The 12,969-nt window shown below is 50.1% G+C and overlaps 1 protein-coding gene across 1 annotated transcript; it reads right to left on the reverse strand.

Annotated features, from left to right (window-relative positions):
* Positions 1–7,781: 7,781 nt before the first annotated feature.
* GPR152 (G protein-coupled receptor 152) lies at positions 7,782–9,138 on the reverse strand. Its single transcript, XM_036762573.1, has one exon. The coding sequence runs from the start codon at positions 9,075–9,077 to the stop codon at positions 7,782–7,784; it is 1,296 nt and encodes a 431-aa protein (XP_036618468.1). The 5' UTR covers positions 9,078–9,138.
* Positions 9,139–12,969: the final 3,831 nt, after the last annotated feature.

The raw sequence follows: 12,969 nt of genomic DNA on the forward strand, positions 1-12,969 counted from the left end.
AGTAAGATTTTAGCTGTGACTTGGAGGAAGCCAGTGAAGCTGAAGGGGGAGATGAGGAAGGAGAACATTCTAGGCATGGGAGCCTCTGAACCCTCCCCTCCGCCCTGGAGAAAATGCTCCTAGTGCAGTTGGGAGATGGAGTGTCTGGTTTGCAGAACAGCCAGGCCAGCATCACTGGATCAAAGAGTGCATAATAGGGAGGGACTTGAAATGTGTAAGAAACCTGGAAAGGAGCAGGGAGCTAGATTATCAAGGGCTTGGAAGATTTGGCAATTAAGAGATCATTGATACCTTTGGAGAGCTTTCACTCAAGCTCCCCTCCCTCCAAAGCCTGGCCCTGGGTTATGGAAGGTGTTACCAGCACAGGCTCTGGAGAACTGGGAAGGCTCCCCAGGAGGGTCCAGTGATGGTTAATGTGTTGGCTGAAGTCCCACAGGTTTATCTCCATCAACATTCAAAGACCCAGCTTCCACGTCATTTAGGGGTTGTAATCTGCATCAGTGGTAGGATCATGGAGCCTTGAGATATTGATGAAATATCATGATGAGTTTTATTGCTAATTGTATTGATATGCTAGACAGCTGTGTCATCTATGTTATAATCATTAAGAATGATGAGGCTTGGGGCAGCTAGGTGGTGCAGTGAGTAGAGCACTAGCCCTGGAGTCAGGAGGACCTGAGTTCAAATCTGACCTTAGACATTTGACACATGTACTAGCTGTGTGACCTTGGGCAAGTCACTTAACCCCAATTGCCCTGTCCCCCCCCAAAATGATGAGGCTTTCATCTCTCAAATATATAGAGAGCTGAGTCAAATTTGTAAGAATACAAGTCATTCCCTATTGATAAATGGTCAAAGGATATCAACAGGCAATTTTCAGAAGAAATCAAAGCTATCTATAGTCATATAAAAAATGCTCTATCTCACTATCCATTAGAGAATTGTAAATTAAAACAACTCTCAAATACCACCTCATACCTATCAGATTGACTAATATGACAGAAATTGTTGGAGCGGATGTGGGAAAATTGGGACACTAATTCCCATTGGTGGAGTTGTGTACTGATCTAACCATTGTGGAGAGTAATTTGGAACTAAGACCAAAGGGCTATAAAACTATGCATATCTTTTGATCCAGCAATAGCACTACTAGGTCTGTATCTCAAAGAGATCAAAGAAAAAGGAAAAAGACCCACATGTACAAAAATATTTAAAGCAGTTCTTTTTGGGGTGACAAAGAATTGGAAATTGAAGAAATGCTCATCAGTTGGGGAATAGCTGAACAAGTTATGGTATATGATTGTGATGGAATACTGTTATGCTATAAGAAATGATGAGGGGATGGGTTCAGAAAAACCTGGGAAGACTTACATGAACTGATGCAAAGTGAAATGAGCAGAACCAGTTCATTGCAACATAGTAACAATGATCACCTGTGAAAGACTTAGCTATTCTGATCCAGACAATGAGTTACGTCAATTTCAAAGGACTCTTGATGAAAAATGTTATTCCCCCCAGAGAATGAACTAATGAATCCTGAGTGCAGATTTTTCCCCACTTTCTTTAATTTTTCTTGCTTGTTTTTCTCCTGCAACATGGCTAATGTGGAAATATGTTTTGCATTGACTTTATATGTATAATGGGCATTGTATTTCTTGACTTTTTTCCTGAAAATTAAGGTTTTTTTTATTTTTATTTTTTATTTTTAGTTTACAACATTCAGTTCTACATAATTTTGAGTTCCAGATTTTCTTCCCTCCCTCCCTATTTCTTGACTTTTCAATAGGTCAGAGAAGGGGTGGAGGGAGAGAGAGAATTTGGACCTGAAAATTAAAATTAAAAAATTAAAATAGTAACAAAACAAAGTGAAGAATGCTGAGGCTTCCCAGAAGACATGGGATTCTAGGTGGGTTCTGAAGGACAGCAGTGAGTACAAGAGAGAGTATGGCATGGAAGATGGGGAAACACCAATATGAATGAAAGCTTGATGCATGAAACAATGTGAATGAAACCTAGCAGAGATTTGGGAGGCAGAAGGGGAGGTTCCCTGAGGAGCCCAGCCTGGCTGTAGCAGAGTCTGAAAGTTGGGGAACAGTGGAAGATGAAATCTAGTAAGAGAGACCCACGTTGAGGAGTTAGATGAAGATCCTTGAAAGGGGATGGCATGATGTTGGGGATCATAGATTTAGAGCTAGAAGGCTGTGGAGTTCAGTGCCTTCATTTCACGAATGAAGAAACAGTCACGGAGAGTGGTTTGGCCAAAGTCATGATAAAAGCATGGCTTAAGGAATATTAGTTGGCATTTGTGTTGGAAATGGAGGGCAGAGAGATAGATTGAAGATAGAGGAAGACTAGAATTAGGGAGATCCCTCCATGGGCATGTCAGCCTGCTCTAGAGCTTAGAATGGGCTGGGAGAAGGAAGGGCCCAAGGCAGGTCAGCCACCTCCCTGGAACTTCCCCTCATTTCCAATGACTCCAAGAGCTAGAAAGACTCAACGAGAGAATCCCTGAAATTCAGAGCTGGAAAGGCTCTTCGAGGGGTACTGAATGCAATCCCTATTGGTACAGAAATCCCCTAGAATGAGCCACTTGGCCTCCCCTGAAGACCTCCCACAGTGGGGAGCCCAAGCCCATTCCACTTGGAGCAGCTTTCCTAGGTGAGACGTTTCTCCCTGACATCAAGTTCAAATCTGCCCCTTTTTTGTAACTTCTTCCTACCCTGTTCCTAGTTCTGGCCTTTGGGGCCAAGCAGAACAAAGCAAAGCCCTCTTTGTTAGACCAGCCCTACAGATGCTTGGGGCAGCTGGATGGGATGGTCCGTGCTCACCCTGAGTCTGTTCTTGTCTGGACTAAATAGCCTCTATGCCTTCAGCTGATGGTCATGTGGTAGGAGCCAGCATTGTCTACTGTGTTCTGCGTTCTCACAGAGCTGGAACATTCCCTGTTCTATGTTCTGAAAGCCCTCCCAGCTTAGACACTCCACGTTCCAAGGGCCCTCCCAGCTGGGACACTCCATGTCCTGTGATACTCAGATATGAAGTAAAAGTCAATTTTGTTCTGAGCCAGCTGCCTCATGGTAATTTGTGGTGGGTAGGCATCAAAGGAGTCAGTCCTGTGTCAGCCTCAGGGCCCAGGGGGTGAGAAAGGACTAGAGGGGGTCCACTTCCCTGAGAACCCTGTGTTTCAGAGGGACTCCTCTGGGATCCAGGCTGGTAGCACCTATGCGCCTTCCAAGGACTCTCGGAAGAATGCCCAGGATTTATGATCCTTTTTATCCCAGAACAAATAAAAGAAAGTTTTCCAAGCATCTTCATTCTGTCCAGCATGTGTAAGCATTTATTGAGCACCAGTAATGTGTCCAGACTGGCCTAGGCACATTGGAAAATACAACAGACCTCAGAGGTAAAGCCCCTCCCCACCTCTGGAGGAGGAGGAGGAGGAGGAGGAGTTCACTGGCTAGTTGAGAAGTTGCTATGGGAAGGGCTAGGTTGTTTAACACTCAAGGTCTGGGTCGGAGCATCATTGGATACCATGTTGCCCTTCCCAGTTTTATCTGAGCCAGGAATCCTAGGCCTAGAATCCAGACAGTTCCAGTCAACTATGAACTCTGACATTCACCAGCTATGTGGCCTTGGGTGCCTCTGGAAATTGGGTACAAAGACTATTGTAATAGTCTCCTCCCTGGGCTGGTACTTATCAGTGATGATGATGCTTCCAGTGGGAGCCGGGCCCCCAACGATGGGAACATTGGGTTGGGGAAGTTGGAAGAGAGCCAGGCATGGCAAAAATTCAGTCATGGGAATGGGCAGAGAGCTGGTGGAGGGAGGGGGCCCCTGGTCAGATGTGTGGGAGGACTTTGAATGCCAACCCAAAGAACTGGAACATTATTCGGGGTGGCTCCACTTGGCCTTGGGGATAGTAAAAGGGAAGACTTGGGGGCCAGAACAAGATGGGTCCCCAACTGAAGCACCCCAAGTCCTTTATAAGGGGCCTGAAATTCTGCCATTAATGAGTCATTCCTTGCTGCCTCCTGGGATATCTGCTTTTAAAATGCAAGTACCCTTAGTGGGACAACTACATTGTGCTGGTATTAGTCACTCACCACTGAGTGTGTAAATCAGTTTTATAAGCCCCAGAGAACCACACCCTGAAGGACTGGGGGTTGTGGGCTTTGGGGGTGTAGAAGATCATTTTGGAGGCCAGGGAGATACCAAGGGAGCTGGGACATGTTGGGGCAGCAGTGGGGATGGGGTACCTGGAGGAGGGGGGCAGGATCCAGTAGAGGTGGGAGCCACATGTAGTCTTGACCCACTGCATGGTTTGGGCTGCGGGTAGTCTTGCTACCTGGGGGTCTTCTATCTGGGGTCTTCTGTTCTGTCTTTCCGAGAAGCACCCAGCCCAGTGCCCACCTCACTCATAGCAGAACCCAGCCTGCAGCTTGGTGTGTTCCATTGGGCTGGTGATGTCAGTCAGGTAGTGACCATTTATCTCTTGTCTCCTCTGGGTAGGGCTAGACAGATGCTGGGCAGGGGGAGAGGAAACAGGAATACCTAAAATTCAACCCTTGCCCTCAGGGAGCACCCAGGTCAATAGGAGAAATAAGCAGGTATAATGCCAAGGGAGCATCACCTGGCATAGGAGAGGAATGCAGATCTCCGGGATTTCCAAAGACAGATGGCTGGCTGGGTCATGGGAAGGGGGAAAGCCACACCTCAAATGCCATGTAGGACTCTCTGTAGGTGAGTGGGGCGCAGGGTAAACAACGTAGAAGGATCAAGCTTCAGCCCTGGAAGGGTCCTCAGAGGACCTAGAGTTCAACTGATCCTTAGCAACCTCCCCAACAGGCGACCCCCATCCAGCCTCTGTGCTCTAGTCCCATTTTGGATCACCAGGAATAAAATGTGGCCATGCTCAAGTCTAATCTAACTACTGGGTTTGTTACCAGTGTAAGAACCCCAAAAATACAGGGAGATGTGCTTCTGTCCCACTGCTGTCTTTGGATCCTATCTTTGTTGGGGTTCTAAGGAATATATCCATATATGTGTATGTATATGTGTGTGTTGACACACATATACACAAATATACATATGTATATATACAAATATATAACACATATTCTCATACATATTTTATATATATATATGTGTATATATATGTATATCAGATACATATATAACCACCAACTGATTCAGCGTGGCTCCAGAAGTTAGGGTCTATATGGTTTTATGCTGAGGTAGATGCAGGGAGGTAGAACATCTTACAGATCCACCATTCTAATGCAAGAAAGAAACTCCAAATAAAGGGACCCCAGGGGCCCTTGAATCCATCAGTTATGAGAAGCCACACAGATAAAGCTGTCCACAGGGGCTGGCAGAATTCTTCTGGTATCAGTCAGGGACTCAGGCATTCTGGATGTTTCTATCAACTTGTCCCCCTTTCTCCTGGTAGGGGAAGAGATCTATCTGAAGACCTGTAGTTACATAGAACTCATCACCTCCCAAAGCAGATTAATATACTTTTGAATAGACATCAAGAAAACGTAGAAAAGAATAGTCATCTAGCTAGACTGGTACATAGGGTTCATGTTGAGAGACCATGGGACATAAGGGTGGGGAGCCTTGCCTAAGGAGATTGAACTTTATCTGGGAGTCACCAAAGATCTTTGAGTGGGGGTGGGGTGGGTAACGTGGGCAGAGATGTGTATTAAGAAGAGGACTCGGGCAGCCTGTATGGCATGGGAAGACATGGGTTAGACAAAAATGCGCTCCTGTGGTTTCAATACTGGCTGAATAGTCTGTGGTCCCTGTCAACTTGAAAGGAGATCTCCACCTGTCCCTGGACTGTCCACTCCCTTTTATCAATTACTCAGATGAAATAGAATATAGATAGATGACATTTTTCTTTTGGTCCGGACTCATGGATATAGGAACTCCTGGTGAGGAAACTCCCTCCATCAGTGACCAAAAGCAGACCGGCAATACCCCGACAACTTAGTTAAAGTGCTAAGAGAGGCAGAGGCCCTGAACCAGAGCACTGAGAGGTTAAATGAGTTACCCAGGGTCACACAGCCAGTTTGTATCAGAGGCAAGACTTGAACCCAGGTTCATCCTGACTCTGAAATCGTTCTGTCTGCTACACTATGCTGCCTGGCAGAGAAGGCACTCTTGTCAAATTTGCAAGGAAGGAGAGCAAACATACTGGATCCAAAAAGACCCCACAAGGGTCCCAAACAATTTCAACTGGTTAGAATGTTTGGCTGAACTAAATAAGATGGAATTCGGATGTAAAGTCTTACACTTGGGTTCCAGATATAAGATTCGCAAGAGCAAGATGAGAAAAGTGTGTTTAGAAAACAGTTTGTCTGAAAAAAGATCTGGAGGTTTGAGTGGACCACAAGATCAAGGTGAGTCCACAGCATGACACGGCAGCCAAGAGAACGAATGGCATTTTACCCTGCCTTCCATCTGCCCTATGCTGCCCACATTTGCAGAGCTATATTCCACTTTGGGTAGCATATTTTAGCAAAGCCGTTGCTGGCCAAGTGAGCATCCAGGTTGGTTAAAAGGCTTGTATGCAGTTAGCACTTAGTAAATATTTGTCCAATTGTATTGACAGACCTTGAGGTCATTCCATATGAGGCTTGCTTGATGGCAATGTGGAACATAAGACTTGCAGCGTGCTCACTTTCATGTGGAAGAAAGATGAGCCTTCTTCTGGTTACCTTGGTCCTTGAGAGCAAGACCCAAAGCGATGAATGAGCAGAAGACAGAAGAGAGGAAGTCAGCTTCCGTAAAGAAGAGAGTGGGCAGAGAAGTCTTGGAAGGGGGGAGTTCCCGCTCCTTGGAGGTCTGTGAGCAGAGGCTGGCAGGGATGTCACAGAGACGCTCCTGGTTAAGCCTTGGTTGGACTAGATGCCCCCGGGAAGGGGCCTTCCATCACTGAGATTCAGGAGGCAAAGGATGAAAGGCTGGAGGTGAAGGCGGGCAGTCCAGCAGAGATGGGCACCCTGTGACCTGAGGTATCCACAGGGTTACTTTGCCCAGTAGGGGGTTTCCTGAGAAGTTGGGCACAAATCAGTGTCTGGTAAGTCAAACCACACGACCAGCAGGGAAGATTTAGTGAAATGGAAAAGAACCCTCTGGAGAATTGCCCAGGGAAGTTGAGTCCTCCTGCCACCTCCTGGTTTATCTTTGGCGGGATTCAGATCAGGCTCATTGCCACCTACAAGGGACCATAGACTGGGCTTCTCCCTTCCCTCAGAGGGAGTCATGAAAGTCTGCCAGTGGAGGCCACTTTGAGGAGAGGCTGAAGAGGTTAGGGGCCCTCCACAATTCTAGAATTTCCACTCTCTTCTTGGCATTTTGAGGGAGGAGAGGGAGGTGGATAGGAATGCATGATTTGAGGAAGCTGCTACTTCCCCAGGTGGGGGCCAGAGTGGGCAGGGGAGGACCAGCTTAGGGTCCTGCTACAAGGGTTGGAGGGAGCCAGTGGCCCATCCTTCACAGCTAACTCTGAGTCCTCAGGTCAGTGGGCCAGTGGGGAGCTATTAGATGGGTAGACGGAAAGAAGAGGAGCTGGTTCCATTGTTGAGATTTTTGGCTTTCATTCCCTCTGGCATGAGGGGTCACCTTCTCCAGCTCAGGTGAATAAAAGGGATTTTCCCTTGACTCCTTTCTCTGTTCTGGCTCTCAGCCCACTGGTTAGGAGTGGTTGGTTCTCCAGGCTCCCTGTGGTGGGGCACCCTTGTCTGCCTCCCTCATCCCAGCCTGTGCTCCTTCTCTTAAGAGGTGCCATGGGTGGGGGATGTCTCTGGAGTAGCATCCCCAGGGCTGTCTTCCTGAGGGGCAGGGGACATGGCTGGCTCTTCTGGGGGAACTGGTGTGGGCTGTCCTGTGGGTCCTTCACAGGGGTCAGAGGTTGAGGTAGGGGGACTGAGGACTGAGTCAGAGGACCAAGCTGTAGGGTTGGCCTGAGGTTGATCCGTCAGGTTTGGCTGGGGTTGAGCGGTAGGGTTCACCTGGACCTGGGCCGTGGGGTTCATCTGGGGCTGGAGCGGGACTGCAGGCTCTGGTTGAGCCGGTGGTGAGGCTGCAGGCATGGCTCCCCTGAATTGCTCCTCAGCCAGAGCAGCTGCAAAGGAGGAGAGCATGGAATGGAGGAGGGCGCCTATGTTGGCGCTGGCCAAGACACAGAGGAAGGGGCTCAGGCAGCTGTTGAGCACGAGCAGGTAATCCGAGTAGACCAGCGCCTCCCAGAGGAAGTAGCCAGGGTAGAAGTCCCACAGGTAGGCCAGATAGAGCAGCTGGGCCAGCTGGTAGGGCAGTCGGAGGACAATGTAGGCAGACAGGATGGTGGAAGCCACTCGGGAGAAGCCGGCCAGGTGGGGTGTGGCTCCACCATCCTGTGGCTGCTGCCGACGGAGTCGGCAAGCTTGGATCTGGGTGAGCACATGAGAGCCCAGGAGGAGGAGGAAGGGCAGCAGCCCACCGAGGATCTCCAGGACCCTCAAGGGTAGCTCCTCAGTGTCCCAGAAGTCAAGGCAGATGATGAGGTCATACCACCACACGTTGGCTTCAGGAAAGATGAGCCAGGGCACACTGAACAGGGTGGCCAGCACCCAGGCCCCTGAACACAGCCAGAGTGGTAGGCGGGATGGCCGATGGCAAGGATACCACCGAGGGAACAAGGCCATCAGGCAGCGGTCGAGGCTGAGGACGGCCAGCAGGAAGAGGCCTGAGGAGTACGAGATCCCCCAGAGGAAGTAATAGAAGCGGCAGGCAGCTGTTCCAAGGGGCCAGTGTCCCTGAAGTCGAATCTCCATGATCTGGAAGGCAGTGGCCACTAAGAAGAGGAAGTCTGAGATGGCCAGGCTGAGCAGGAAGAGGGCCAGACGTTTGCCAGCCCTGTGCCGGGCCTGGGAGCCAGCAAGCCACGCCATGACCCCGTTGGCTGGCAGCCCCACCAGCAGAAGTGTGACCAGGAAGGCTGTGTCCCAACCTCCTTGGGGATAATAGTCATCATCCAACTCGGATCTTGTCCTCCAGGGTGGAGCCAGCCTGGCACTGCCTTCTTCCATTGCTGGGGGGCCAGGCTGATGGACCTGCAGGACAGAGGGAGAGGAGAGAAGGGAGAACCAGGGGCTTTGGATGGGGCGTGGGGCGCGGCACAGCTGTGTACAAGGTGAGACCTTGGCACTAGCTCTGGGCAGGGAGGGAGGAGCTCAGTGCCTGTGCCCCAGGGCAGGACCTCAGCCCCAGAGCCTGGGCAGGCAGAAAGTGGTCTGAATCCCTGGCAATCCTGCCCAGTTTCTTCCAGACACCTGACCCAACTGTTAAAGGTGTTTCATTCTACTGTCCTAGGAAGACCCTGTCCTTTCTGGCTTCTGGATCCTTCCCAGCCTTTGGAGGGGCTGTGCCATGAGGTGAAGAGTGCTGGGCTTGGAGCCCGAAGATCTGGATTCAAATCCTGCCTCAGGTATCTTTGTAACCTTGGGTACACCACCCTCTCTGGGGATCAGTTTCCTCATGTATAAGATGAGGATGATTGTACATCCACCATGGGGCCTTTCCCGATCTGGCCAGCTGCCCTGAGCCCCCCCACATAGCCTCGCACTTCCTTTTATGTGTATATGTTTCCCAGATAGAATGGAGACTCCCTGAAGGCAGGAGGTGGTTGATTTTTGTCTCTGTATTTCTGGTGTCTAGCATGGTGCCTAGGTTAGGGGCATCTGAGGTTCAGCATTAGAGGATCTTAAAGTCCAGCCAATCCAACTCTCTCATTTATAAATGAGGTAACTGAGGCCCAGGAGGTGGAGGGACTGGCCCAGCTAGCAAGTATCTGAGGCGAGATTTGAACTCAGGTCTTGGTGACTCCCAGGCACAGCACTATGGATTAGATAGCTGGGCCTTCTCCTGGGCTCCCTCACAGACCCAGCTTCAGGTGAGAGAGGAGACTGGGTGGAGCTAGGGAGTAGGTCAGTGCCTGCACAGGTGATAGTGTCCCAAGAAGGATGAGGATGCGGGAAGGTATCCCTGCCCAGGAGGTTCTGGAGGAGCCAGGAAAGGCAGCTGCAGAGCCAACAGGCCTCATCCTTGAGGCCTTCCTTCCTCCCTTCCCTCCCTTCCCTCCTTCCTCCCTTCCCTCCCTTCCCACCTTCCTTCCTCCCTTCTTTCCTTCCTTCCTTCCTTCCTTCCTTCCTTCCTTCCCTCCTTCCTTCTGTAAGAAATGGGAGAAGGAGTTTTGTTTCCACAGAACTAAAGGTGTGCTTCCCCCCCTCTCCACCCCAGCTTTAGCAGAGACCAGGCCTCAAGGTCGGTCAGGTGAGAGGTCAGAGGCTTGTATGCATGTGCATACTTTTTGAGAAGGCAGTCTGGGGAATTAGAGAGGCCAAACCCACTTGAACCAGTTCAAGCTTATCTAGGGTCTGGTCTGGGTCAAGAATCCAGGCCTACTGATTTGCATCATTTGCATATGTTAAAGAGGGAAAGTAGGGGAAGTAAAATAATATAGTTTAATCCTAAACTAAGACAAGGAAAATCTAATTAACTTCACTTTTGCTTCTGTATCCTTATTATCCTATTTATATAAACTGTATAACCTAGGAAAACTATGTAAAAAAACAAAGATTGTAAACTAACCATGACTCTAGCAGGAGTGGAGGGAATGGTTACCCCTGCTCCTGCAGCTGTATCAGTGTGAGTGTTCCCGAGAGCACTATATATTACGCTCTCCTGGGCAGCGTAATAAAATGCCTTCCTCTGCCCACTCTGGTCCTGAATTCTTTGGGTGTGAATGGGCAAATCACATGGGTTTTCCTAAGGTCAAGTGAAGGGAAGCAACAGGCAGCGGAAGCTCGCCAGGCTTACTCCTGGATCTTGTCTTGGGGTGTCCTGTGATCCCCACTGTGGTGTTAAGAGGGCTACCACTCTGGATTCCCTTGGGGAACCCTGTGGTCTGCATGGCCTTCTTAAGGGGACATCACATGGGACTTCCGGCCCTGTCTCAGGAGTCTTGTGATCTTACTGCTATCCTAAGGGGCCATCACTTGGGTCTTCCTTAGGGTCTGACCCCTAGGAGGCCCTGTGATCCCCACAGATTAAGGGATGCCTACCACTTGGTCTTCCTCTGGGAGTCCTGTGGTCTGTACAGCCTTCCCTAGGGATTATCACAGGGTTCTTCTTCAGGACTTTGGCCCTGCCTAGGAAGTCTAGTGATCCCCAAAACCACGTTTCTCACACTTCCTCCTTCCTTTCTTTTCTTCCTTCCTTCTTTCTTCCTTGCTTTTCTTCCTTCCTTCCTTCCTTCCTTCCTTCCTTCCTTCCTTCCTTCCTTCCTTCCTTCCTTCCTTCCTTCCTTCCTTCCTTCCTTTTCTCCCTTCCTTTCTCCCTCCCTCCTTCTTTCCTCTCTCTCTCCTTCCTTCCTTTCTTCCTTCCTTCCTTCTTCCCTCCTTTTCTTCTTTCCCTCTCTCTTTCCTTCCTAAACATCAGCTTACCCTCTCTGTGAAATGGGCTTCATGACTTCTAAGGCCTCTTGCAGACACTAGAATTCTCTTTTCCAGGAGCCCAGATTGGTTCTCCTTGGGACAATGAGTTTCCTCTAGGCCCAAGAGGCAACATGGTAAGTAGCCCCTAGTTTGGAGCTGCGGCTCTCCTCCTGACTCAGCTGGGAGACCTTGGGCAAACCCCTTCCCCTTTCTGGACCTCAGTTTCCTCCTCTGTAGAATAAGACAATGAGCCCCAACAGCCTCTATGGTCCCCTCTGACACTAGATCCCATCATCCCTTGTTTATGCCTCCAGCCTCCTTGTGGTCTCTGGGCTGCTGTCTGGGAGGGAGTGGGGTGGGGACACTCACCTACTGGGAGCTCTCTGTTAAAAAGTTGTAGGGTCCGCCACGGGAGACCCCTCCCCAGAGAGGAGGCCCCCTTCTCTCCCTCAGGTGACCCAGGGCCTGGAGGAGGCCGTGGCTGGGGGTTCAGAGGCTGGATAGGCTTACCAGACAGTGGAGAGTGGCCACGGGGGCAGAGATGAGGACAGGGCAGATTGCTGCCCCAACACACAGCCGGGCTTCTCTTCGTCTGCTCCCGGTTCCCCTGGCCAGGCAGCAAAGGCCTAAGGGGTGTGACTGCCCGTCTGCCAGTCTGTCTGTCTAGGGTTGGGCTCTGGGTGTAGTGGACGGTCGCCCCATGCACTTCTGTGGTGGGAGAGGTAACCCAAGCCAAGCAGGCCCATTAAACATTCATAGAGCTCTTCTCCTGGAGAAACTCTAACCCCAGTCCCTGCTGGGCAGTGTTCTGGAGTCAGGCTGCTACCACCCCTCCCCCCGCCCAGGCCCCTGGGCCTGTGGTCGCTCTGCCTCTGACCCATCCTCCCCACCCTAGGAGAACATCATTCTCTTCTCTCCCATAGAGAGAGACCAGGAGGTCAGCATCACTGGGATGAATTCAGAGGTGGAAGGCGGGGCCAGGCAGAACTGAGTGACCTCCCTCATTCATCGTGTAGCTTATAATAGGCCTGAAGGACCTCAGACCCCTTAGGCATCTCTGCCCCAAGCATCCCTTAGATTGGCATTCAAGGCTCTTGACAATCTGCCTGGTTGTTCAACGCACAGAGCCTGACTCTATTCTAAATGATCTCAAGCCTTTTGTTCCTCTTGTAATCTCCAAATCTTGCCCACCCATTAGGGCCCTGGAGCCTGGGGAAAGCAGAAGCCAGCGCCTGGGGATTCAGCCCGAGACACCAAGGGCAAGTTGGAAGCAGTCATTCCATTGTCTCTTAGTAAGCATTTATTAAGCACCTACTAAGTGCCAGGCACTGTGCTAAGCTTTGGAAATACCAAAAGACAGTCCCAACCCTCAGGAGGCTCACAATGTAGTGGGAGTATCCCAAAGGGGCTATCATATTAGCATTGGATTAATCTCCAGCATCACTGATGCTCAGACCCGGAAGGGACCCCAGAGGGTATTGAGGCC

This window comes from Trichosurus vulpecula, chromosome 6, assembly GCF_011100635.1.
Source record: "Trichosurus vulpecula isolate mTriVul1 chromosome 6, mTriVul1.pri, whole genome shotgun sequence".
Taxonomy (NCBI): Eukaryota; Metazoa; Chordata; class Mammalia; order Diprotodontia; family Phalangeridae; genus Trichosurus; species Trichosurus vulpecula.